Here is a 26,927-nt window from a genome sequence, read left to right as displayed (position 1 = left end):
CCTGACAAAGCAACCGCAGGCAGACCTGGATGTGCTCCCCCCTGGAGACAACAATTTCTTCTGGTTCAAATGTTAGCAGCAGCTTTTCCCCAGCTCCCATTAGTGGTGGTTGGTCATTGCAAGCTTCGGTCGTCTTCTACAGCCAACGTTCTCTGTATCCATCTTTTTCCAGGCAAGCCTCCAGCTGCAGAAAACCCCATTTCTGTTGCTGTCATGCTCATAAAGCATCCACCTCTGTAACACACGGGGATCGCATGGCCTGTACGTGACCCTTTCCCTGCACTGCTCCCTGTCCCTTCCCTCTGCTCCAGCTCCAACCCTCTGCCTTTAAATGTTTTTCCATCAGATGGGCACAAGAGCATTCTGCGGACCCAGGTCAGAAACAAGCAAATGAGCCATGAGCTGCCTATGCAATGAGATGGAGATAAACCGTCCTTGGGGGACACACTTCATTTGCAATGGGATAAGAGATTTGGTAAGGTCAGGCTTGCTACGGAGGGCAAAGGGGTGGAAGCATCTGGATACTCCAGTAGCTGCCAGCTCAGCTTCTGTTCCTACTTGATTTTTTCCTTTCCTACATGGTCGTTCACCATGCTTGACATTTCCAAACCCACATTTTGCAAACACAAACTCATTTGCCATTCAAGGCCTGCACTACTCAGCTGATTTCCAGAGCTTGACGCCCCATCCATCAGCCCTGGTCCTACCTCCCACCCTGCCCTCCCGATGGCAAGCGATGGCTGAGCCTCTGACGCTGCCTGGCAATAGGCGAGCGCAGTCAGGAAAAGGGGTGGAAAACCCTGCTCCTGGACATGATCTCAGATGGCTCCTCTCACCCTGAGTTTGCGTTCAAGTGTTAATGCATTTGCCTTTCCAAAGATCGGACTGAGATAGAGAAATACTGTTCAGATTTGAGAAGCAAGACTCAGACGCATGAATGGCTCTGTAGCAGGTGCACAGGGATTCGGTGTCAGATCCAAGGATTTCTCATTGAGACGTACCGAAGCTGACTTTTGCCTAAGCTAGGAAAAATTTTAAACAGTCCGAGCACAACTATGGTATACATACCTGACCTTGCCTTGACTGCTAGACAAAGCTGGTGGGCCTAGTGCTTACACAGAATAGTTTCACAGCCGCCTCTCCTCTCCTCATGTAGTTACTCTTCCTTATCTGCAGTGCTGGCTGGTACTTTTGCAGGCTAGAAGATAGCTTGCCAACACACTAAGAGCAAGGAGCCATCAGCAAAATAATTCACGCTTGTCAGCAGATTCTGTTTAAAGGGGGACTCCAAGCCCTGGTGCGCCTTGTCCTAGCCTCCTCCGTCTGCACAAATACAGTTTTGTAACCACATACTTTCAGGCAAGATCAAGGTACCCGGTGAACACAAAAGGGTGCAAATCAAAGAGATGGGTGCAAACAGCATCTCCCTCATTACCTCCTATTGCACGGCCAATGTTTTTTTTCCCCTCCCTCCACTGGAACAATTGCAATAGTTGACCAGCACTTTGCCCTTTCTCTCAGTCCAGCTCCTTTATGCCCGCCAGTGCAACCTGGGGCACAGAGAAGACCATCAAAAATCGTGCCAAGGCAAATTTCAGGTACACAAATCCTGGCTGCCTGAATTCTTCCCCCTCTTTTCAGTCTGTTTTTTAAAGCACCCAACAAAAGTCAATATTCTGTTTCATGAGATCTCAGAAAAAGTAGGCCCTGAGGGTCTGCAGCCAAAATTAATGAACTTTTACAGAGGAAAAATCCCCAGGCTTTGCTCAAATCACAACAAATTCTGCAGCAGCACCAAGCAATTACAGCGTAGATTTTCTGACTGCTACTACAGGGCTGCAACCACTAAATACGTGCTGTTAAATAACAACACTTAGCAATTCTATGGCACTCTATATTTTCAAAGTGCTAGGCACACATTAGCTAATTGAATACAAAGGGGTTCCCTGGGAGACAGCACTGGAGGAGTTATTAGGGGATGAAGTCACTCTTGGGTTTCTGTGCTTCATGCGGCACTCGACCTGCATTCTCACTTTACAGCAGCAGACAAAACCTATGGAGTGACCCAAACATTTAGATCATTGGGAGAACCTGGCTAATAAAAGCCACACAGCCACGCTCTGTAATTCATGATTTTAAAGCCACGAGCCTGGATTTTCTGGCATCGCTAGCTGTGAGTTACGATCAGGAGATTTACAGGCTATAGTCTCCATTCCATTAGGAACATAAACCCATAAGGTACAAGCATATTACTCAGTGCAAGTCTCTTGACTTGCATGTTCGGATCACGGGCCAGCCGATCCTGACCAGGACTCGGCACCCACAAGTCCTCTCCCACCTCAGCCCGTGCTGGGGCTCCTGCAATGTGCTGGTGGGCTTCTGATGGAAATCCCCCTCCTGCCCTGCCCGTTTCACTTTGGCTCTGTAACACAACAGCAGCAACACACTGCTCCTCACATTGTCACAGCACAGTGCTGGGCGAACGCACAAAATCACTGCTGCCTTGCCCCGTGGGGACTCCTGCCGGGAAATTATTGTGCCCACAATACAGAGGAGGAAACTAAAGGCACAGAGCAAAAAACGGCAAGCGATTAAAAACCTGACAGTGCAATTCAGCCTAAGAGAGACATGGATAAACAACATGCCTTACAATGCAAAACATCAAAGCCAGCATTCATATTTAAGCGTATAATTAATGAAGTATCCTCCCAAATCTGCGCCTAAGTTATCCACTCCCAGACTAAAGTAGACCCCACAAATGATGTCCAGGTCTTCCCTTGCTACGCCCCCACTGTCACCGATCACACCCTCCCTCCCAAGTCTGGGATGAGGCTGGAGACTTCTGCGTGGAAAGGGCCAGTCAAACAGGGGATTATTAGTGTCATAACAGGCTGCCTGATAAGCAAATGTTTTTTAAAGTGTGGAGCTGCGAACCCTCGAGACTCCCCTGCACCGCCACACTGTGGTCTCACTTCAGCGAGTGGCTCCTGGTAATTGCTCACCCCGCAGCGGTGAGACGGCCAGTTTGCTATTCACTGCTCTGCATCAGCTATTGAGCTCCTTCCAGCTTTATCGATTTAGCTGGTGATATTGTTCTGCATCCCATTTGTGTGCGCAGAACCTCGCTTCCTGACTCGATTCTTATCACATTTTTAATAACTTAGATCACCCGGGAAGCAGGGAGACGGTGACTACTACCTGCACACTGGAGACAAGTATAAAGATGGTCTCGTTTCATTTTTAGTGACTCCGAGAGTTCCCCATACCCTGCTCGACCTCACCCCATCCCAAGCCCCCTGGAAGGAACAGGATTTGCTCAATTCAACCTACACTGACAGTAAGATGTCCCTCTCTCTCTCTCCCTCCCTCCTCTCTCTTGCTCACACACACATGGTTATCTTCCTCTCTTAATTACTGCAAGGACTTTATTGGATTTTTGGATCTGCTGATTAGCAGCCTCCAAAACATCCTTGCCCAGTGCCCAGGAGAAACTCGTGGTGCTGTAAGCTCAGTAGGCTGCACTGACCTCATTCCCCTCGGTCCCAGCCAAGGATCCGGCCCTCTGACGGCAGCGAAGGCTGATTTACACCAGGCACAGGTTCGCCATGGGTCCAGAACACGCTGTACTGCTCCTTCTCTATTTTTATGTGAGATGGGAAGGCGAATACTGGGCCAAGGCTTCCATTTCTCTATTAAGCCCTCACTCTGGCAAAACTTCCATTTCAAGAGTATTTGGTGCTTAGAAAAGCTGTCACCCTCCAAACACAGACTTTCAATTCCCATACTGAGATTGCCTGGCAGCTTTTATGCAAGAGCCAAACCTTCAGCTAGTGCTAAGTCAGCACAGCTCTAGTGACTTCACTGCTGACGTCACTGGATGGCAATGTGCATCATTACACACCACTTTAGGGTTAACCAGAGAAGATAAAGTATCTCAGCTCTTGGTTCTTTGGGCAAACAAAACTCTCTTCAGGGAGTCTCTCCCCAGGCCATGGGTGGCAGGAGTAGCATGCTTAGTCCAAAGGGGCGGAAGGTACCATCCTGGTCCTATTTACACTGAACAGATCTGGTGCAACTGCTCTGCAGTTACTCCAGGTTTCCACAGTTCAGGCATGAACAACATGTTGACTCCAGAGCAAGACTCACTGACAGAGAGGAGAGCAGAAGGACTACTCTTCCTCCAGGGGCACCCAAACAAATGGCTAAAACATGCATTCCTCACAAGAAGCTTGAAAAGACTTTAGGCTCCTGTGTCACTGAGGTTCCCTACAGTGCTCTCGTACTGACAGAGATCATTAACAGCAGCAAGAGTACAAGAAGGAAGAGAAACGTGCAAATCAACAAAGGACACAAAACACAGATTAAAGTGAATGACTTTCCCAGGGGACTGGTGGTACCTCCCATCCTCCTCCGTAACAGAGGCATGGCAGGGACCGCCACCTGAGCATCACTACCAGCCTTGTGCATGGCTGCGTGCTCATTACATGACTGGGACATTTGGCCCCTGCAATGGTCAGTTCTTCACAATCTGGCACCAGTGACCAATTTCTCCCCTGAGATCGTTGGACCTCCTCTGTTAGATGTAGCAGTGGAGAAAATACCTGCCTTTGCCTCTCTGGATCCTGTTGCCCTCAGGGCTGAGCTGCCAAGTCTGTTAATCATTCCTAAGCTCCTGTAAGAACACATTTATTTATTTACTCAAGTGGACAATATTATGTTAAGTGCTTTATGGTTTTCTTGAAAGGCTCAGTTTATTTATAAACTATCGACAGAGTCAATAAGTTTATAATGGGCCACATGTAAAAATCAATTTCTCTGGAAGAAAAAAAGTCATCACAGCAACAAATTGTGGCCTTTTGAGTAGGTAAGTGGATGTGGGAGATCTACCCAAGGGATTGTTGTTCGGCCATGCGTGTAGTTAAAGAGGAACTGTGATCTCAACGAACTCACGGACAATTTAGGGGAACTGTCCATATATAATCTGGTTGCTCTTACAAAGTTGACACATCACAAAAGCATCAGTGTGCCATATGCTAGTAAGGATGGGTCTTTTACCTCCTCATGCAAGGAGAGCTATTAAATTTTGGAGGCTGTTCTTCAAACGAGAGCACTTTAGGAAAATACATTGCCCACATCCTTAGTGAAAGCAATTTACTTCAACTTCTCTGTAGGGAGCCTGGGGTTTGAAGAGTGACAAATCCTCAAAGAGCAAAGAGGTCAAGTGCTAATGTTGGGACCTGAAAAGCACAGCTCTCGGAAAACAAGGGGCAGAAAGTCTGAAAGACAAATAGGACAAGACAGTATGAAAGCAGAGGAAAAGAGAGAGGTTTGCTCTCACACCAGAGGGCCTGGGCTGTATCTGAGAGAATGATTTACTCAACAACTGGAAATCAAGCACAGGATGGACTCCGAACAACGCATAAAGAAGACCCAGACAGGTAAGGTAGCACAGGCAGCAAAACGCAGGGAGGTACAGTTATTGCTTCGTCTAAATCCTCCTTTTCTCATGCTAACTAGAATGAGGAGAAATTGCTTTGGCATCCTTGCAAAAACCTGATTTGTTTGCCCTGCTACCACATGCCACTGAAAATATGAACCATAAATCCAGGGAATGATCGGGGCTCTACAAAAAGGTTTGCATCAGCTACTGGGAATTGGGAAGGCTGGCTGGACTGCAAGGTAAAATTTGTCAAAGCATAACAAGAGAGTCCGCCTTCTTCACTTGCGCGAGGGAGAGCGAGGGTGCTTGCAGCCAGCAGACCTGGTGCAGTGAGGCCAAACACCACAGTCCATGCTGGAGCTCACGCCGCAGAATCAGGCACAGAAAGAGAAGATCATTTCACCAAGAGAAGGCAATTTCACAAAGCAGGACTAAAAACCTAAGCTCCACAGCCCTGGTCAAATACTAAGCTGTAGTCCACTTTCCCTCTGCTTTACTTTACATCAGTCTCTCTTTCCAAAGGATGTTACCGTAATGACGAGCTACTGCTGAAACGTGTGATGTCGTCTGGGTGATTTGGACACTAATTTCCCCTCCAGTTCCAACAGGGCATCCAGCGCGACAATTCAGCTTTGAAAACCTCATCCTATATGAAGACCAATCTCTTTATAAATCACTAAACAAAGAAGAAAAAACAGGAAACAAAAAACCAAACCAAAACTGATTTATCTGGTCTCTGGAAATTGAATACGGCAGCTGTTTTATCAGCAACAACACCTGCGCACAATATTGTCGGGGAACAAAACTGCATCCAAGGAATAGACCGTCTGACTCAAGGCACTAGTAAAACTCCTTTACACCTTCCTTCTTACAGTAATAATTTAAATTGTTTCAATTATTTCCATCTAATTTCCTTGATAAATGTTTTGAAATTTAAACCCAGCCTGAGGTCCACATGTTATATTTAAAAAAAAAAAAAAAAAAAAAAAAAAGGAGAGAGAGAAAAAAAAGACAAAAACAACAACAACAAGCTACGCAGAATTAACAAGCTAAAAGAATTAATTGTAGCACGGGATTTTGGAGGCATCCAACACCCCTCCTGCTCTGCACTGCTGATTTCAAGGACTTCCAGCACTAGGAAGAACATTTTTTTCAATGCACAACAGCCTGCTTGCAATGCTCTATTTATGCACTGGCATTATTATTACTATTATTATTATGGAGCACACCATCGCCCCCTCACATGGTCATAAGCTGTGTGGATACACAAAACCCCTGTGCCCTGCTGGGGAGCGGGGAAGGGATGAGCAGCTCTGAGCTCATCTCAGCACCGCACAAACCAAGGCGCCGGGAGCAGCTGGCTGCCGGGTCAGTGTTTGCCATTAATCATCGGGAAATTTCAGCCCTCCCAGAAGGGTAAGTCCCAGAGCAAGGGAGTTTGTCACTGTGCGGAGATGCCAGGAAGAAACTTGGGTCAGACTGAGATTTTCTGCAAGGGGACTGAGGACAGAAGGGTGCTTAGTTGCCACAAGTACCCCGTACGCAGATGATGGGCGCGGGGAAGAAAAAGGCAACAGACCTGCTCTGTTCTGTGAGTTTCATTAGGACTCCTGGAAAATTTGTTGAGCTTCTGCTGCTGACAAAAAGGGTCCCTTGAGCTGGCTGAAGGAGGCTGATAATGAAGGAGGCACGCAGTAAATTAGCCTGTGGGTATTTCTACATCAGGCTGCTCGCCTCGGCTCCGATGGAAATGCATTGGGGGCCGAGGACTTCCTCCTCATTTGCTCCCGCAATCTCCTGCCAAAGGCTTGCATCTGCTTTCACGCGCCGCTCTGCCTCCCCGTTGAACGGCGGGGAGAGCAACGCTGACGCTATCTGCAGTCATCAGGCTGGCTACGGAGGAGCTGTCACCCCCGAATTGCTCTCCCATGGACTGGTGCCAGGGGAGTTGAAGCAACTTGCCTCCATCTAACGCTCTGCAGAGAGAAGAGCTGTGACACGCAACTAGCTGTCGGCTGGGATGTGCTTATTAAATAAAATTAATGCTACAAGACAGAAACAGAATTCCCGTCTAGTGCCGCAGGGCAAGTGTTTAATTCAGCATTTTATCCCCTTTTCTCTTCTTTTGTTGCCTGAAATATTTTTCCATCTCCAAGCAGCTTAATGCTACACAGACTGTCTATTGCCCTTCTGATGGGTTCTCCCTCCATTTAAAGCCACCTTTTTGCTTGCTCCCCTTGACAGCAGTTCACTATGATTTTTATCTTTTCTATTAGAGAGCGATTGCAAAGCCTAGGAGCTTGATAATCCCTCCAGATTTATTAGTCTAAATTGCTCACTCGCATCTCTCATCCCCATTTAAATATTACTAATTTCCTTAAACAGCTCTTCCATCTGCTCAGGTTTTGCCCGATGTCACCTTTCTTTTACAGTCCCTGCCAAAAATCCAGTTAGTTCTGCTGAGGGCTGGTCTTTTGGACAAAGTGGTAAAATAGACTGGGTAAACAGATTAATATCCTGTGAGAGTGAATGGCAACAAAATTCATTTCTTTCTCACCTGCCATAACTGCATTACACTAGAGGAATGGGTTTCAAAGACAAATGTCACCTCCTGACCTCAAGCAAACACTTAATCACACCCATGCTCAAAATGAGTCTGGTGGTGGTGGTGGCAGTGGGGAGCTTGATTTTTATAGTTATTTCCGTCATCCGAGCACCATCCAGTTACACGGACTCCACTGTGCTGGCGATGTGCAAATAGAAATCCCTTACTACATGCACAGTCCTGGTCTGTGGGGTGTGCAGTGACTGCCGGGACTGAGGAGGGCAAGTGGAACAAGAAACTGTTGTTGGGACCAGAGGGCAACAGGAAAACTACTTGCTGGGACTGGGAAGTGACTGGAGTGGTTTAGTGTTGTAAGCAGGATCTGATGGGGACAGCCACTGTCCCTTACCAGCTCTACCAGCAGCACCAGAACAGCTACGCTCTGACTCGGGGCTGCCACTGGGGGTGAGAAATCACAAAGCAGCAGCCACTGCCTCAAAACAAGTGACCTTCACCTCCCAAGGGCACAGCTCTTCCCTCAGCGTCCATCACCGGCTGATCCCCTCCAGGTACACCCCTTCCTTTTGCTTTCCTCCCCAGTGCCGATTGTTTGCATGGGGATAAACAGGAGCAGTGAAGCTTGTTCTTGCTGGACTGCTATTGAGCACGTTTAGGACCTATGGATCAAGTGCTAAGCAGAAATCAGAATGCTATTAGTTCAGGTAGGAAGCTTGTGGCTTTTTTTTTTTTTTTTTTTGCGCATTTTTCTCTTTTCTGACATCTCCTTTCCCTATCCCTTTTACATTGTCTGTCCCAATTGCTCTCTTGGCTTTCAACCCCTCCATTTCACTCCCTCCCCCTCCTCCTCTCCACTCCAGCTCTCCTGCCTACACATTTGGCTCCATCCGTTCCCGTCTGTCTCCCACCCAAACACAAAGCGTGATTCAGCTCTCGGCTTTCCTGGCACACAGACACCCTGGCATAAATATTAATAGAAATTAGAGAATACGAGTATCATTTGGGGTTGGAAGGCACCTCCACTTAATCATCCAGCCCATCCTGCCACACTCAGGTTTCCATCGTCCCCACACCAGCATTAACAGGTAGGTATCTGGTCTCCGCTGCAGTAGCATTTCCCCCACGCCACTTGGCAGCCTGTTCAAGAGCCTTGTATCTGCTGCAGCAAGAGAAGTTTCTCTGATGTTTATTTTGGGTTTCCCCCTGCTGCTGCCTAAGCCCATTACTCCTTGTTTAGCACAGTACTCGGGGATTTAACCACACGATCCCCCCATTAATGTTATTAGAAGCTATAAAGCCAAATCACCAGGGGCCATGCTGAAGATATACCCCGCTCTGCCTCTCAACATTTATAGTATCATCCTTCCTTTGTCTTACACAGCCGCTCTCAGAGGCACAGCAGAAAAGCATGGGGCCGTGGTGCCCTCTGCACGCATTCCCAGCGCAGCCTGCCCTTCTCCTGGCATGGGGAATAGGCTCAGTGGCTGACACCTCCAGCGTAACCCACCTGAGCCCTCGGTTAGGAACCACCCATCTGCTGGTGCTTCCCAAGGACCCGCACATCTCACCACACTGGCTCCGGCTGCAACGTCTACAAATCCTGCCTTTGGCAGCTGCATGGGATCGATCGGTGCTGCTGGGCACCCGTCAGCTTTCACCTCCTGAAGGCCAGGGCAAGACATTCCCTGACTGATGCTCAGGTTTGCAGAGGGACACCCCTCCTCGCCTCCCTCACCCCCCGACACGAATCCCCCGCTCCACAAGCACGTGTCTCTTCCCAACACTCCCATGGGCTGGGGAGATCAACTCCCATTAACATGACTCTACACGCACACGGGAGAAAAGCTGAGAAAAATGTCTTACCAGATTAGTGAAGATATACGTGTAATAGGCAGACGCCATTCCCAGTTCAGCTGCCTGTGAAGGAGAGGAAAGGAGATTAGACCAGAGCCTGACAATCTTCAATCTCCACTCCGGCAAGGCAGAGACTGGGCCACATTTGCTTTTTCATCCTTATCGCTCCATGCGAGCGCTGCTGTCTTCCTGCAGGCAGGGAAGGGTGGGACACCGCAACACAATTTGACCTGTGAAATTAAAGTCTGGGGAACCAATTTTTCAGCAGGACTGAGCCTACCTCTGAGGTCTCCTCTCCACAACAGCACTGACAAAGCCCCTGCATAGGGGCTGCCTGGCAGAGAGAAACCACCCAACACTGCACGAGCCGCAGCTCCGGACCCCTGTGACCAACCCTGCTCCCTCTGTGGCCTGGTGCCAGATGACATTTGGGGATTTCTGCATGTGGCCCCATCCTGCAGGTGTATCCAGCCAAGGACAACCTGGAAGGAAGACGCCCATTGGAAGCAAAAGCTTTTGCACCCCCAACAGCAATGGCCCGTAAAGATCCTGGCAATGCGAGGTGGGGTCCTGCAGCCCCAGCCCGAGGCCTCCGGAGCCCCTTGGGACGAGGAGTTCCCCGGGCGTATGGTGTGTTTGGAGGAAAGCAAGGTTGGCTGAGGTTTGCTGCTTTGTAAATGGATGCTGCTTTTCTCCTGTTCAACTACCAACACCTTTTTGAACATAATGTGGGAAAGCAGCAGTGGAGAGAGCTCAGGGTTTGTCTCCTTTCACCACAGATGCAGAGAGCAAGGCAGAAAAAGCTCTTCTGGAGTTACAGAAAAAGGACAGTCATCCCAGCGGTGGTTTTCCCACATGTATCCGTCAGATTTGGGCTCCAGTCCCACAAATTAATTAGCATGAATGAAACGTAGTAACTCAGCCTGTTCTCCAGAATTTAGACAGGGTTGCGATGGCCACAGAAATAGAAAAAAGAGAGTAAAAGTGTATGGAGATGAAGAGAGAAGGACACAGATTTTTCCATGGGATGACCTGTTCTGGAAATGACAGACCAGAGCATTGAAGTCCTTTTCCAAAATTCAAAATTCTCAGTAAACAAGGAGTTGGTTGTGGGAACAGATGCCCAGGGAAGTGGGGGATTAATCTGCAGATCCTCCTGAAAGTCTATGTTTCACTGCCAAGCACAGCTGGTCTGAAATCATGCTTCTGGACCTTGGCAAAGCGGTTTTCCCATCACCCCAGACCACACAGAGGAACGGGTGGCAGGGAGGGAAGGACCAAAGGCAGCACCTCCTTACTTGGCTTTAGTCCCTTTCCATCTCCCCCAGAAGCTGGAGGATGGTGACAACAGAAAGTGAAGGAAAGATACGAGGAAGAAGCGGCTTAGATTGCACCTCTCCCTATTCCTGCCTGTTCTTCACCTATTTCTGCACAAAACTGAGGCCACCACCATTGCAGTGGGAGTAGACATGGGCAGTGGGGAAAGCTTTGGATGCCCACAGAGGACAGACAGTGGCTTAGGTCTGGCTGTGCCCAGCCTTCGGTTGCACACTGTCACCCTGTCCCTTGCACAGGTGGCTAAATGGACACAGCAAAGCCATTTGACCAAAAGACCACCACAGCTCCAGAGGAGGCTGCTGACCTGCCTTTCAGCCAGCTCTCCAGACGGCTGCCTCGTTTTTAAGCCCCTATACAATAAAACCCAGGACCCATTTCCCTCCCTTTTCCCTTCCTGGGAACAGCGATAATGTCAGCTCTCCTTCTGACCCACTTTGAAGTCAGTGCATTTGATTTCAAGGGCAGAAAATCAAAGTGAGCAACAAAGCGCTTCCTGGGAGCATCGCTCCCATCCATTTAACGTGCCCGCTGGCAGGTGGGCAGCTGGGACAGGCTGGTAATCAAGGAAGCAACCATGTGTCTCCAGACCATATGTGGAGGGTAAGAGATGAGAAATTGCAATTTCTGTCGTTGTCCAAGGCCAGAACTGGTCTCCTGAGACAGATCTGACAAAAAGCACTTTCAAACCAATAGTGCATTTTTCTTGCTTTTGGTGACCTGTGGGCAGGGGCCAAGGAGGTACCTACTTGCTCACCACAACCTCACTCCCTACTCTGGTTGCACCTTTACAAAGAAAATACTTTCCAGCCTCCCAAAGTGCAAGAAGTTACCAGATCAGAAGCTCATTATTTATTACCTTCCATTCCTACAATCCTCTAGCCAGGAAGACTACATTAGGTTTTACTGAACTGCTGAAAAATCACGGCAATCTCTGACATCTTTATCAGTTGTGGCAGAAGGATGCTCGAGCTGGGAAGGGAGACTGCGGGTGCTTGAAGAGTGCTGCTGTGTGCCTGTGGGAAGTCACTATAGCAACAGAGGAGGGGGACAGCCCTCAGCAGCCAAGCAGCATGCAACAGGGACCAGGAGTGGAAAAAAAAAAAAAAAGAAAGAAAAAAAAGAAGAAAAAAACCCACAACACCCCCCACCCCACATAGAGGGGACCCAAAAACCTCCCAAACCTGCCTATTTAGAAATGCAAAATTGCAAGCAGTGGAATAAAAATCTTTGGAGGAGGTGGGTGGGGAATAATAAAAACAGCTCTAATGGTTTCTGCTGGCTACCATCAGGGATAAATCTGATACAGTCAAGGCCTTTGAATGACTGACTCCCTGATACCACAGCCAGGACACCGTGTGTAATGCCTGCACCAACAGCCAAGGGGGGACCCCATTGCTTGGATACTGCCTCCATTCAGGAAAGTACTTCTTGTTCCTTCCAGGACGTGGGAAACTACACAACTTTAGACTCCATCTGGAGCCACTGCTCAATTTTGAAGTAGACTATCAAAACAAATGCTAAAAACTGCAGCAAGAGACCATTTAAAAATAAACATGATTAAAATAAAATCTCGGTTAATAAGACAATAAAAAAGGAAGCAAAAAGTTAGAAATGTACTTGGAGAAAAAAAGAAAAAACTATTGCACTGACTAACTAATTTCAGAGTGCTAAGCAGCCCTCCATGGCTGTTTGAAGGCAACAGGAGCCACAAGCACACACCACTTCCAGAAAGCAAACACATCAGCTCAGAGCAATTAAACCATTGCTTCTACAGATACAGTCCTGAAAAGACAGAGCAAATTATTTTCCCCAGAAACTCCATCAGTGGCAATTCGCCTCTCAGCAGAGACCATTTCCAGTGTTGCTGCAGGAATTTTTACACTCCATTATCACACAACACCTGCATGTGCACGCTCATGTACTGCACGCAGTATCTCGTTCAGTGAAAGGAGCAGCATTTACAACTGTGACACTTAATAGGCACTTACCTTCTGCAAAATGGTATGAGACATGGAAGCGTTGGCATGTACAATGATGGTAGCTGTTTTGTCATCTCGGATCTCTTTTAGGAGAGGCGTAGGATCCCGGCTGTCATCTAGCATCCGGACTGAGAGAGTGTCCTTGGAAATGAGGAACTGCCGAAGCAACTTCTCTAGGTTTAAAAGGCCTTCAAATAAAAGGGAGAAAAAGCCAGGTACCTTTAAATTTTATGCTTAGTTCAGAAAGCACTTCTCCCATGGCCCACAGTCCTCCCTGGTAGGAAGCAGTCCTGCAGTTCTGTGTCTATGCGCTGCAAAGGAAAGGATTTGGGGTTGCAACGCAGGCTCGCTGCTTGGGCCAGCAGGGAATGGGAAACGATGGAGCTACTCCAGCTGTTCTCCAGACAAAAAGTGGCCCCAAAGCCCTCTTGGGAAGAGATAAGATTGCTGATACAAATTTGCTCAGGACTCCAGAGTCCAGACAAGTTGTCCATTATCTTCCTGCATGCGGGATGGTTCTGGTTATCGCTGGTTGCTGGAGGATGATTCCTCCTCCTAAGCCTTTGCATTACTAGCTCCCAAACTAAGTGCCCTGCAAGGAACAACTTGATACGCTTTGGAGATCTTGGAGCACTCTGATGGGGAGCTGCTATCTTCCAAGGGTATGTGTCCCTGGGGATGGAAAGCTCTGCTGAGAGTCAGACAAAGCAGAGATCATTGCAAAAATGCAACATTAGGTCTAGATAAAAAAATTGTGAAAAAAATTGTGAGTATGGTCCTAGCACAGTGCAGAATTACTGGTGGACTGGGGATTCCTAGAGCAACACAGAAGCCAATAATAAAACAAACAAACCAACCAGCATATTTGGTGCTTTATGGAGAAATTAGAGAGTAAAGTAGGACAATGTTCGCAGTCCAGTGACTCCATCACTGGGCAAGGTCTCTGGAGACCCACCTTCCACCTCCACGTCAAAGCCCCCTCCCTCATTCTGCCTTGCCATCTGCATTTCTGCCTCCCCCGTGCCCCCGCTGAGCCCTCCGACTGCCCCAGCACAGCGCAGCCCTCCGTCCCCTCAGGCAGCGTGTGGACGTGATCAGCCACGGGAAAGAGCCAGGACTCTGGCTACCTCGGCACTCCCCACGCAGCCTGCAGGACCGGGCTCTCCCTTCAGACGGGAGCCAAAGAAAAGAAGTAATAATTAGTGAGCACCCACATGGATGAGTCCCGACTTCCCTGGACTTGTGCCCTATTGCCTTCGGCACTTCTGATTGAAGTCTCTTCCTGCAGCTAGGTCATTGCAAGGGCTCCTTCCAACACAGCTTCCTCAATGTCTAATAAGACATCAAAGCTCCTGCTGCAGCTTTTCTTAGTCAAGAAAGCATATTTGATAGTCGGTCTCTTCTATCCAGCTGCTGAGTTTCATCAGGAAATAACCTGTCAAGTTTGATTGACCAGAGAGACCACCAGATGTAATCATTAGCAAGACACAGACAGCTAGCACGGTCACCCATCCCGCCCCTACAGAAAGACAATCCAAAAAGAAGGGGGAAAGCTGAACTGAAGGAAATCGAAAAGAACAGAACTATCAGCAGAACCGCATCTCAGCTGGCAGAGGGGCAAAACCCATCCTCAAGTCGGAGGTCTACTCTTAACCTAACCGTACTTTTGACTGCATGAAACTGCTCATTCACCAGAAGGTCAGGGGCCGGGGAAGTGATACAATGCGATGTGATTAGCGTTAGAGAGCGCTGCTTTCAAGGACTCCCACCACTTCACAAAGGTAACAAAGCAGTGCATTAAAAGTGATACATCGAAGATGAGGAGCCTCTCATTCACAGTGAGAGTTTTTCAGCACGCAAAGTTTGCACTGAGCTCTTTACAATGCATTCACCTCTTACCTTTTCTCTGAGTACAGGTAGGAACTCAGCAAGGCACTACAAAAACAGTCACAGCCAGGACTTCTCTGGATCACACCAGCTTCTTTTTCTTTCTCACTAGCCAGTGAATTCACTCTGTGTACAGGACACATGGACTAAACCTCACCTGAATACTTTTTTTGTGTGCTAGCTCAAGTGAACAGTAAATTTTACCTAAGCCCTCCATTTGATTCTTGCGAGGTTTATTTTCACCTTATTCCACATCTGCAAGGGACCAGACAGGTTGCTGCAAGTAACAGTCCTGAGAATACCAAGTTTTACTTACAGCTTATCCCAGCAAAATCTGCTGCTGCAAAACTGAGGAAGATTTTAAGAGCACTTTACTAACTTTATAGAAGTCTTGTATTAAAAAAAAAAAAAAAAGAGACATGGGAACTTACACTTTTCTTCCACAATGATTTAAGTTTCATGGCATTTAACACTGTACTCTGTAAGAAGTGGATGTTTAGGAGGAGGGAAGGAGGCAGCACTAGATGCAGCTCCCCAAGCACTCACTACCAAACCCGCACCCAGTTTAAGTCAGTGATGAGGGCTGAGCACACCTGCCCACTGACACCAGGACCCACCATTGCTGGCACTACAGCCCACAGACTGAAGTCCCCAGGACTATCACTGAACATAAAATACTTCTGCCCTTGGAGAGCGTTCCCAGGCAAACATCACGGTGAAGCAGGGGCTGGCAGCAGGGAGCGCTTGCACTGCAGTCAGTACGGAGTGCTGCCAGAGATCGCAGCCCCATGGCGCTCAGCTTTGGACAGACCTGAAGGAAAAGGGAAAGCTGCGCTACTCTGCATGCCACTGTGCTGGTGGGAGATGCCCAGATTTACACCACGACATGACTTTCAAGGGGACAGAAATTCACGGAAAGGCATGGGCGTCTGGAGGGAAATCTTCAGCCTTCCCCTTTGGAAATGCACCTTTTCTATTTAATTTCTTGCAGAAATAAAATTAGATCGTGCTCCTTAACACCAAAGGTTGTATAGCTCAGCTGTAAGTTAATCTTGCAAACTGGAGAGCATCCCTCTGCCAACTGCTATGAGTTTGTGGCTCACATCAGACCCTCAGCTTCCCCTTCATTTTTCTCTTTGCTGACTACATCTGCACCTCTGTTGCCGCCTTCTCCTCCAGCCCACAGCTCACCGGGGCACGAGCCCAGGTAAGAGAGCCACCCTGGCCTCTGTGGTGAGGAAGGCAAAGCCCAGCTGCTAAGTTTCTAAAGCACATCAGGCACAGCGAGGAGGAAGTGGGACCAGGGAAAAAAGGAAGCGTTTGATCTCCTCTGGCTCAGGGAAATTATCATTTCCAGCACGTTAGATCCTACCTGTAGCCTCATCAGGCCTCCTGCTTGCAGCTCCTCTTGCCGTGTGGAGGCAATCTCTATTATCTGAAGAGATTCCCCTTTGTTTGATGATGAGAGGATGTGAGATGCTGCTGCTGACAGACTGGCACTTCAGAAGGGTGCTCTGCAGGCCGAACATGAGCAAGGGCTTGTAGACCCCTCCTGGCAACTTTGAAGTACTAAAGTGAGGACCACCATGCACAGAGAGGCTGCATCAGGCACACACCGTTTGAACAGTCCTATGGGGACCACAGGTATGCACTGAAGCAGGTCAGTGGCTCGAGCTGACCAGTGGGAAGTCCTGACCTTGGTTATTTTATATTTGGAGCTGGCAGGAGTAGTCCACCCCCAGGGTCTCTGCACATATGGCCTCCTCTCCAGACTACCTGGCATACCTTACAGCCCACTGCCAGGGAACGCCCCTGGGAAGCAGGAAAGGTAGGACCTGGAGGCTTTCGTGGAGTCCCACATCCCTGTTTGTTGCTCTTGCCCATGAGGCTACTGGAGAGAAGGAGACAGGCTCCTTTCTCTCCAAGCTCTGCTGACCAAGGCCCATGGGACCAGCATTTCTGTTTATGGGTGCACTGGGTTTGTGCTGGTGCAATCCTTGACCCTGATGGTTGTGAAGAGAAATGGTGATTCCCATTGTCCAGCTTCACTCTTACACCCAACAGCATTGCTTCAAACATCTCCCTGTGGCCGTAGGGTGTGCACAAGCTTTTTGCCCTCAGTGCTCTGGTCTCCCTTCCTAAACGCTGGGTGTTATTTCCTCCCCTCCAACAATCAGAGCTTACATAGTAGCTCCTATGAAGTCTATGCACCCCTGTATTTGTCTGTGGTTGCCTTTTCGGGTTAAGGTTTCTGTGGAATCACACAAAGCCTTCCATGTTAGGACTTCAGAGCAATTCACAAACTAGCTCATTATTCCACACCACAGAGAAACTGAGTAACATAATCTTATTCTATTCACCATTGCATTACACTTAGGCTGGCCTAAGTTCATTGACTTTGAGGGTCATTTTCTGCTTCTGCCAGAAGAAATTACAATCAGTCCCCAGAGGAAGGAGGTGACTCCTTACAGTGATAGTATGAGTCTGACAGGATAGGACCCAGGAGTCCCATCACACAGCCTTGTACTTAAACCAAAACAGCTATGACTTCCCCTCCTGGGATCTAAATAATAACATCCCTCAAAACAGCATTTCCTCACTGATGAGCAGACAGCTCATATGCTCCCCTTATTTGCCTCCAGGGAACCTTCCAAAAGCCCAAAGTGCCTCAAATTAGTTGTTTAAGGACTGTGCTTAGGAACACTGCTGGTCCTAAGGGAAAATGAGGGGTTGTGCTCCTACATGAAGCTGGATTATGCCTTTTCTGCACTCCGTTATAGTCAGGGCATGTTGTGCTTCAAGCCTAGCTCAAATAAGGTCCTTACTGAGCACAAAGAGCAGGATGCATGAAAGGCACCCATCCCACTGCTTCGCCGGGCCTGGGAAGGACTCGGGTTGTGCAGCACGTCCTAGATACTGAGTTATCTAGGAATACCAGATTAAAATAAAATGGATTGATTCAATTAAAAGGGTGTTATTTTAATGCGAACTATTTGGTTCCTAAGGTTTTGATTCAGTTAAATAAAGAATCATATTAATACCAGGCTGCATTCAATGGGAGGCACCTGCATGTTTTGGCACATAACTGGGGAGAAGGGCCAGGGTGTACGGTGGTGTGCTGATGTGTATGTGTGCTCCGTGCCCGGCAGCAGCGCGAGGACAGAGCTGTGAACATGCTGCACGGCAGGTGAGAAAACCTAATTCTCTTTTTTTTTTTTTTCTTTTTGCTTAAGGTTAAGGTTAGACAATGAAAAATTCCAGCACTAGAAGTAATGTAGGAGACCATTTCCATGATTTTAATTGCATAATTTTGGGTCAGGTCCTCTGCTGGGGTAAATCTGAGCATGCTTACTGAAGGCAATTTACTGACTTACGTCAGCTGAGGATGTGGTCTCCTCAGGGTACATAAAGCAAAAAGAAAAGGCAAAGACACTCCTATTCCTTCTGGCCCTGTGCAGGAGTTTGCCACAACACTGCGTTACTTGCACAGCTGGTGGTGTGAAGTTTGCCCAAGGCTAGTTGGAAAGGATGCTGCCTTTCCTTTGTACCTGGCCCCACAGTCAGACTGCTAAGCTCTTGCTAGCATCCCCAAAGCTCTCACTGGATCCACACGCCTTTTCAAAGCCTCTCTTCTAGGCTTGTTTGTATGGTAAACTCTAGTGCTAATGAATCTGGCTACAGGATAATAGAAGCAAAATTGGTGTGGCTACTGCGCGCCAGCTACCTACCTACATGCTGACCTTAAAAAGCACAGGACACACTTTACTCTCTCTAACCACTGCGATGCAGAGCCTGCTCCTGCCATGTTAGGAGAGTTATGCAGAGACGAATGTGGTCTTGCTGAGGTGAATGCTCCAGCATCCAGATGCACAATTACCAGCAGATGTATGGCTGCAGAGCCCAAGAGGGTGTGCAGTGTATTGACTATTAATCAAGTCCTGCTTTTAGGCCACAAACTGCACGTGGGTTTGGGAAAGACATATTTCAAAAAGCTTTACTTGCCTAAAATAATCTCCAGAAACAAGCCTAAGCCTTTTTTTTTTTTTCATTTCAAAAACCCATCTGTGCAAGCAAAACACTCTTCAGATTGTCAAACAGAAGGCAGGCAAATCTCTCCCCATCCCCTTTCCTCCTCTCACAAACACCACAAACACCTCCACGGGGCAACAGGGTGGAAAACCTGCCCCGCAGGTCTCCGCTGTTTCGGGCTGCTCTGACCGAGTGCCCGCCTGCTGCCAACAGAAGAGACCCTGCCACCACAACCAGGCGAGACGAACACCCTGGGATGCAACAGCGAGGCAGCTCTCACACGCTGCCTGTGGGACCTTCTCCAACAGGCACCAAATACGCAGAAGGAGATAGAACAGAAGGCACTGGAAGCAGAGGGGCAGCCGAACCCAGTCTGGCAATGACTTACATTCAGCTTTGGCACAGATGAGGCAGGCAGTGGTGCAGTTAAAGAAATTCAGGATTCCTGCCACGGCCACGCTGATATCGGTGTTGCTGGGATGGAGGTTGAGGGTGGTGAACCGCTGGAGCTGCAGCTTCAGGAACTCCTCTGGCGCCACTTTGAAGTGAGGAACCTAAGTGGGGAGGAGGGGGAAGAAAACATAATTAAAAAGGAAAAAGAAATAAAAACAAGTAAATCTACCATAAAGGACCTTTGGTGTGAAACGCACGGCAGGCAGAAAGTGAAATATCCCAATAAAACTGCAGAAGCATCACTGGAGTGAAGAGAGGAGGGTGGGATTTGTGCAATAGCAGAGGAAAATAATTATCGCAGCAACAAGAAGCCATGGGAAGGAGTGGATCAGGAAAAGTCTTGCTGAGCCACTCAGAGAAAGGCAACGGGGGCTGTGATTACAGCACAGGAAACCATTCCGGATGAGTTCAACCTCATTAGCTTGGGCACTAATTGTAGCCAGGCCCACACTTCATTTCAGGCTTGCTGCCTAGGTGAATACAGAGGATGCTTTGCAGGCAGGCAGGGAGTTACATAGCCCGTGCTGGAGGCCCCCAGACCTTTGCTGTGTGCTACATGGATGAAGTGCTGCAAATCCACCTCTGCCTGCAGTACCAATGTGTCGTCAGGTAATTAGGAGAGATGAAGGGAAGAACAAGATGACCCTGCACTGGCAAGGCTCAGGAGAGAGAGAAACAGATGCAGCAGCCAGAAGCTTTGGGCTTTTTTGATCAGAGGAGAGGTAACAGGTAGCCATACGGCAGGCAAGCTCCAACGGGACTGTAACCACGAGTCCTAATAATGCTGCGCTTGTCATTAATACAGCGGAGTAGGAGGCGGGAGTGGGATGCTGTTTCCCAGGGAATTCAGGGAAGGGGGAGCAGGGAAGCCGCATGGGGGGACAGCCCGAGGGCTCCCTCCAAGGCAGCTCTGCTGCACACCTCGCAGTTTCGTGTAGAGGGAACGGGTGGGCAGACAGATCAAGCTCAGACACTGGGGGTTCAGCCAAATAAGGAGAAGGAATATTGTTTTCTTTTTGCTGAGTGAATTATTTGGAAGAAATAAAAGACAGAGAAAGGGAAACATCTGCTTCGGCTTCATTAGAGGAGTGTCAAGTCCTCTTTTCCTCCATTATTAGTCCTTCCGGAAGCTATCATCCCATGCCTCCCATCCCTCTCCTCTTGGGAAAGGCTATTAGTAGCTTGTGATGGCTGCTTTATTGACAGCATAAGCTGTTTGGTTAGCAATAGGAAAGTTAAAGAGTAATAAGCTATCTGCCTTGATTTCACTCTGCAGCCCTCATCCTGGGCTCTGTTAACAGGGAGAGAAGCAGACTGTAAGCAAAAGGCAAATTCCTTTAACCAGAGCAGACAGTACAGCTCCAGTACAAGCATGCTGATGACTCTTGGGAGTCCAATGGAGTCTGAGACTTGCAGCAACAACCGCTACCAGAGAAGAGAGAGATGCAGACAGAGGTGAAGGCAGCCACCACCACAGCAGCTCCTGCAAGTGCCCAGAGCTGATCACGGCCCTGGTTCAGACCGCACCTTCTGTCCCGGGGCCCTCCTCTCCTTTCCAAGAGCTCTGCCATAGTGCAACACTGCTTTCTGGACAGGAGGGAAGGAAATTTTGGGCCAAAGGCACTAGAGGGGTAACACAGGAGACATAGGTTCATCCCCCAGTTTTACCACAGGCTCCCGGTGAACATCAGGCCAGTCACTCCACCATCTGGTGCCTTGGTGGTAAAATGGGGACACCCTTTCCTTTACCTGAGGGATGGTTGTAAGTACAATGGCTCTAGCTGGGTTACTGTATCACGTTTAACACAGCAGCACCAACTGATGCTACTGTGATACAAATCACAGGGAGTTACTGCAGGTTTACATCACTAGGAGGGCAGCCGAGATCAAGCTTGAGAATCAAATACCTTAGAAGTGCACTAGCACTCACCTTCCATTTCTGAAAAAAAAAAAAAAAATGAAGAGACTTGGATCAGAGACTCAGACTGAATATGAATTTCAGGGGAAAAACACTTGCAATCTGTTACTGCAGAGTTGCCTTTGCCTGGGATGGAGCACATGTCTGGGATGTTTAACTGGAGAAAGCACTACAAAATACTCTCAAGAGACCCATCCTGCTGCAGCCCAAAGCACTAGGTCTAAAAGATCTCTCTGATCTCTTCAACACTTCTGATTCTCAGGGAACAAAGAACAGCAGTCATTTGTGAATGCAAGTTATTTACAGTGCTCAGTTGCAGGCACTGCCCTCCTTGGAGGCTGGGCTCCAGAGAGAGACCACTAAATGGCTGAAAGATGTTATCTGGCTTTAAAGGGATGAACTATGAGAAGAGAACTCAATTTCTTTTCCCGTGAGCAGAGCCAGATCAGTGTAAGATGGTTCAAGGCTTATAAAATATTAAATCAGGCACACAGTCTGGACACAGATAAAAAGGGTTTGCATTGATGGAACAGCAGCAAACAGAAAGGGGTACAGCTTTCCAAGCATGTGCACAAAGTCATGTCATCCACCAGGGCAAGCTTTGGTTTTTGCACCCCTCAGTCAGTGGGGGCATGGTTCACATCAGTCTTGCACGTGAGGGAAGCTGAAGCAAAAGGTGATACAGATGAAAACAAGGACAAGGGAAGCAGAAAAGAGAGAGGAAATGGAAAAGGAAGAAGCTGCAAGAATATGTGCATTAGGAGACGGGGCGATAAACCAAGCTGTCAACTCTGATCATTAGAAGCCATGGCAGATCATGGGAAGGACGATATAGCAGGTAAGATGACTACAGCAAGTCATCTTTGACAAGGATCTCCTGGAGTACCATAGGCAGGTACCTCACTGTCCCTGGCTAATGGAGGTAATGTCCCTGCTCTGCCTTGCAGCTGGGACATGAGGACAGAATACACTGGGGATGATGAGGCACACGAACATCAGCTGGAGAATGTTTGGGGAGCGCGGGTGGAAAGGAGAGGTGTGCGTGTCAGAAATGACAACTGAGAAACAGAGCACCAGACTTGAACAAGAACTGCAAGAGGCAGACCCAGGCAAGGGAGAAGGCAGCGTAAGGCAGAGCTAGAAGCTGCAGCAAGCTGTGCGGCTGTGGCTGGGACTTGGCATAGACGCGAGAGTCTTAAATGAAACCCTTCAAGGCTGCAGAAAGCCCTTCTGCATGGGATCTGTACAGAAGGCATTGCTGCTCGGTATAGTGGCAAATTAAAAACCTAATCCATACTTGCTAAATCACCAGCAAAACGCTGTGTTCCCAGGGAGTCCAGGCACCAGGCAGCAGTCAGCAGGAAGCACTGCTGTGATCAGAGCCCACCAAGAGCATCTTCGGTTTGAAGGACAACATGCAGAAGGCAGGGGCTGGGGAACGGGTCAGGATCTCTGCAGTGCCCCTTACCCACAGCGGGTGATCCCACTCTAGCCCCAGGCCTGCCATGAAACGCCGGAGGAAGGAGCCAGGGCTCCTGTGTTACCCTCCCAGCCCTGGGCAGCCGCGGGGCACAAGGGCATTGGGGCCAAGTCAGTCGGCGCAAGGGCATAGACTTACTCCAACACGGAACTTTTCCACTTACCTCTTTCTCCCCACAGATATTGCTGATAATAGAGCTTGAGGCTGGGCTTGAGGAAGGTCCCAGGACGCCTACCACTCCTTTTGGGAGAATTTGGCACACTGCAGGCACCAGAGAGAGGAAACATGCATTAGACTTCATCCTCAATTTCCAGCAGACAGTCATGCTCACAGTACCTGCTGCACCTTACTAAGGACATGGTATCATCTCCTTCACACAACATACTCCCTGCCATTTATGTCCCCCCAAAATCCCTCTATTCCCTCTGAAACACTGTCACCCTGCCTGTGACAGTCATCTCTCCCTCTTTCCCCAGCCTTTCTAAATCCCACTGAACTCTCCCCAAAACCCCAGTATCCTCATTGCTGACTCAGAACTGGGGTGTCTCTCTTATAACATCCCTTTTTGGCCCCATCTGCTATTCTCCAAGATAAAACATTAACTAAAGTTTATGGAAGATGCTAAACACAGCAGTGACCTAGCTTCAAAGCATCATCTAGCAGCAAACAAACTTGTATGAATTTCTTCCCTCATCCTCTGCAGAGCTCAGTGGTAATAATAAGGATCGTATTACTCTTTTTCATTTGGTTTTTTTTTTCTGGCAGTAGTTAATCTTCTGGCTCCATGCCACCAAGGTTAGCAGAACAATAAAAAGACCCTGACAAAATGAAGAAGTTAAATCTCTTCCCTCAAGCTTCCTGGGTTAAACTGCAACCTTTTGTCCTTTTAATTCACAGCACAAATTTAGCTAAATGGCACTCCAAGGACTACCCCAGCTGGTGTCACCTCCCCGCTGCCATCCCAATCAACCATGTCACTCAGAAACGGTCCTCCAGAGCAGCTTCTGCAGGCAAAGCCTCACGAACAGAAGGCGAGAGCCCCTTGTGCCTGAACCCCCAGACTCCAAAAGGCTCGTCTGAACATGTGCTGGCCACGGCTTATTCTGAAATACCAGACCTGCCTCAGCATCGCCACGCACTCGGCTCCTTTCTCCCCAGACAGACAAAGCCACATTTGCTCAACTGGTGTCAAGTGACTGCTTTCTGAAGAAAGAGGACACCACGGGGGAGAAAGGAGGCACCGCAACTACTTATCAGTTCTGGCAAGAGCAAGCTCACAACATTTTCATATGTGAAAACTAAACCACCGTATCACAAAGCTGAGATTTTAAAGATAGTGCCTCTTCAGTATCAAATAGCTGGTCTGTTTCAGAGCACCATCCTCACTGCAAGTCCCTGGCTCACATGTCAGACAAGCTTTTGTGACGGCTGTGAAAAGTTATCTAGATTCAGTGGCTGGAAAAAGGAGCTAGAAAAATTCAAACCAGAACATTTTTTTTTGTAGTGAAGGGAATTCATCATCAAAACTGTCGTACTACAGATCGGAGCAGGTTTTCTATCAACTTCAAGTCTTTAAATCAAGACTGGATGTGAAACAAGAGCCTACACTGCACTGGGCTTTTTTTTAGAACAGCGAGCTATGGGGCTGAGTGTAGCGTTCAGCAAGTGAACATCTACAGTCCATTTTCTGCAGAAGATAAGATCAGCTAATCAAGGTGGTCGTCTCTGGCCTTAGACTTCATAAGTCTCCATAGCGTCATGACTGGAATACGAGGCCAAAAGCTGAGGACTTAGTTTGTCAGTTTGGGGAATTGGTTTTACTTCTCTTCAAGTGCTACTTGAAGGAAAGACTCCATATACTACTAGGTCCCTACACATACTGATTGCTCTGACTTCTTACAGAAAGTGCCAATGATATGCAAACATCTTCTCTTGGGTTTTCCTTCCTTCCATGCCCTCTCACCCTCCACCATCTCAATCTGCTACAGAACGAGAGATATTTTTCTGCGGCATCTTCAAAGGAATCCAGTACTTGCTTTTCCTCTGTGTTAACAATTTACAGGCACTTACACCTCTTCAGAGGATCCTTTTAAATAAGAGCACCAACAATTTGAAAACCCCGCATGCTATCTCAGCGGCACTCATCAGTCCCTCTCAGCTGCAGCAGACCCTTCAGGTGCTCTGCAATTCAGCATCTAGGAGGAAGGAGCTGCTCCAAATCCTCTTTATCCACAGGTCATTAGGGCAAAAGTCCTGGGAGGAATTTTGTTGTGCACGCAGGGGAAAGTTTGGTGAGCTCTTTTCTTCTCATCTCTGGTATCGAGAACAAAAAGTGGGTTAAGTAGTCATAGCAACAGAGTTGCAACAACTGTCAGAAGAAAAAGACCTGGCTTGTCACTCCAAGGGTGAAACATCCAGTAAAATTAAGGAAAATGAATGGAAACAAAGCGGAGGTGCCCGAGGCAAAGGTTTTGACCACATTTGGAAAGCTGCTTCTCTTGTAATCCAACACATTTCCTACTGCAGAACATTACCTGATACTGTTAGTCTCCACAGGGAGAAAAGGCTCAACCCTGCTACCATTGTGGGCACTGCGGATTCAGACAAGCACTTGCAGGCATGCAGAAATGTCGGCCCTGTACCAAAAATTCATCCCCGATAACTGCAGGGACTATAACCACAGATACTGGTGTAGCCCCGGCCACTCAAGTCTCTTCATACTTCAACACATGGGTGCCATGTAAGCTATATACTGCGCAGGACACATTTTTGACTGGTGCAAACCCAGTTACCTCTGCCTAAGATTGTGTCCAATTTTTATGTTTTTTAGAATTCAGTACCTAAAGAAATACAGGACTTCGAAGTGACACCATGTTAAAAATCTCTTTATCATGAGATGGGACGTGGGTACTACTGATCATTCTTGACCTGAAGGCCTGAGATGTCCCAAACCTCTTATTCCAGCCATTTTTACCGACTGTCTACACTCAGATCTTCTAAGTTAACATCCTTGAGGACAGTGGGACAGAAAAACAAGAAACAGGCTTAGCAAACAGATTTCTTAACAACACTTTTAAAATACATAAGTCTTTGAAAAGGAAACATCCTAGGGTACACCCTTCTCTGCTGAGACCTGCACTGGTTTAGGCAGGACAGGATCCCTCCTGCCATCTCTCAGGAGCAGGTCCTTGGAGGTGTGAACTGATGATTGCTGCCTTTCTACTTCTACGTGGACCTCTCTGCCTCTGCTGCTTGCGCAGCTCAGACGTCCCATTACGGTACCTCCGTCTGCACAGTTATGGGCTTTGCCCAGAACCAGGGAGTGGGGTCAGAGCCTCCTGTCCCCCTTCCAGCACAGGCTACAGTCTGGAGCTAGGAGGTGGCCCTCACACAAGCTCAGGTGTGCGTTCATTGTGCGATGCAAAACGGTGACCCTCCTTTCATACTAGCAGGTCTGTCCTGCCACGTAAACGAGAAAGGGCTGTGTTCAATAGTTTCCACAATTATATTTGGAAATTAAGTACAGGTCTGAACACTCACGAAACAGCAAGATATGTTTTAAAGGAAGATGGAAATATGTGCTTATTTTTGAACATGAAAAAGCACAACAACAAATGAGCAGCTCTCGCATTATATATGTATGTACATCCACTTAGTCATGGTCAGATAGTGGCTTTCACCTCCTGGGATCTCAGGGCACTTGGCAAGCGCTGCCATGAACTCTCCCTGTTCAAAGTACGGCTGAAAGCACTCCGGTGAGAGCATCCACCCACGGTGCAGAACACAGCATCTCGTTCACTGCATACAGATACCTGATACAAGGGTTTCAAACAGCATGCAAAGAGGATTCCTGCCTCTAATTGAAAATAAATGAGCAGGGAAGGTATGCAATTACCTCAACATTTCCACGATTGCAAAACATATCAGAGGTTATTGAATGATACGGACTGGTCAGGACAGGATTCTCATACAGAAAACACCAAGTG

At 48.1% G+C, this 26,927-nt stretch overlaps 1 protein-coding gene across 2 annotated transcripts in view; it reads right to left on the bottom strand.

The window, feature by feature from the left end:
- Positions 1 to 26,927, bottom strand: part of GRIK4 (glutamate ionotropic receptor kainate type subunit 4) — a 137,754-nt gene that overhangs the window by 48,100 nt on the left and 62,727 nt on the right. For both annotated transcript variants that reach the window (XM_050911076.1, XM_050911078.1), the window contains exons 3-6: positions 23,105 to 23,202; positions 19,479 to 19,644; positions 13,184 to 13,362; positions 9,867 to 9,920 (exon numbers count right to left, since the gene is read on the bottom strand). In XM_050911076.1, coding sequence (XP_050767033.1) covers positions 9,867 to 9,920; positions 13,184 to 13,362; positions 19,479 to 19,644; positions 23,105 to 23,202 — 497 coding nt within the window. The remainder of the gene's footprint in view (positions 1 to 9,866; positions 9,921 to 13,183; positions 13,363 to 19,478; positions 19,645 to 23,104; positions 23,203 to 26,927) is intronic.

The sequence above is a fragment of the Gymnogyps californianus genome, chromosome 25 (assembly GCF_018139145.2).
Source record: "Gymnogyps californianus isolate 813 chromosome 25, ASM1813914v2, whole genome shotgun sequence".
Lineage (NCBI taxonomy): Eukaryota > Metazoa > Chordata > Aves > Accipitriformes > Cathartidae > Gymnogyps > Gymnogyps californianus.
Note: the sequence above shows the minus strand (reverse complement) of the source record. Positions and strands in the feature narration are given on the sequence as shown.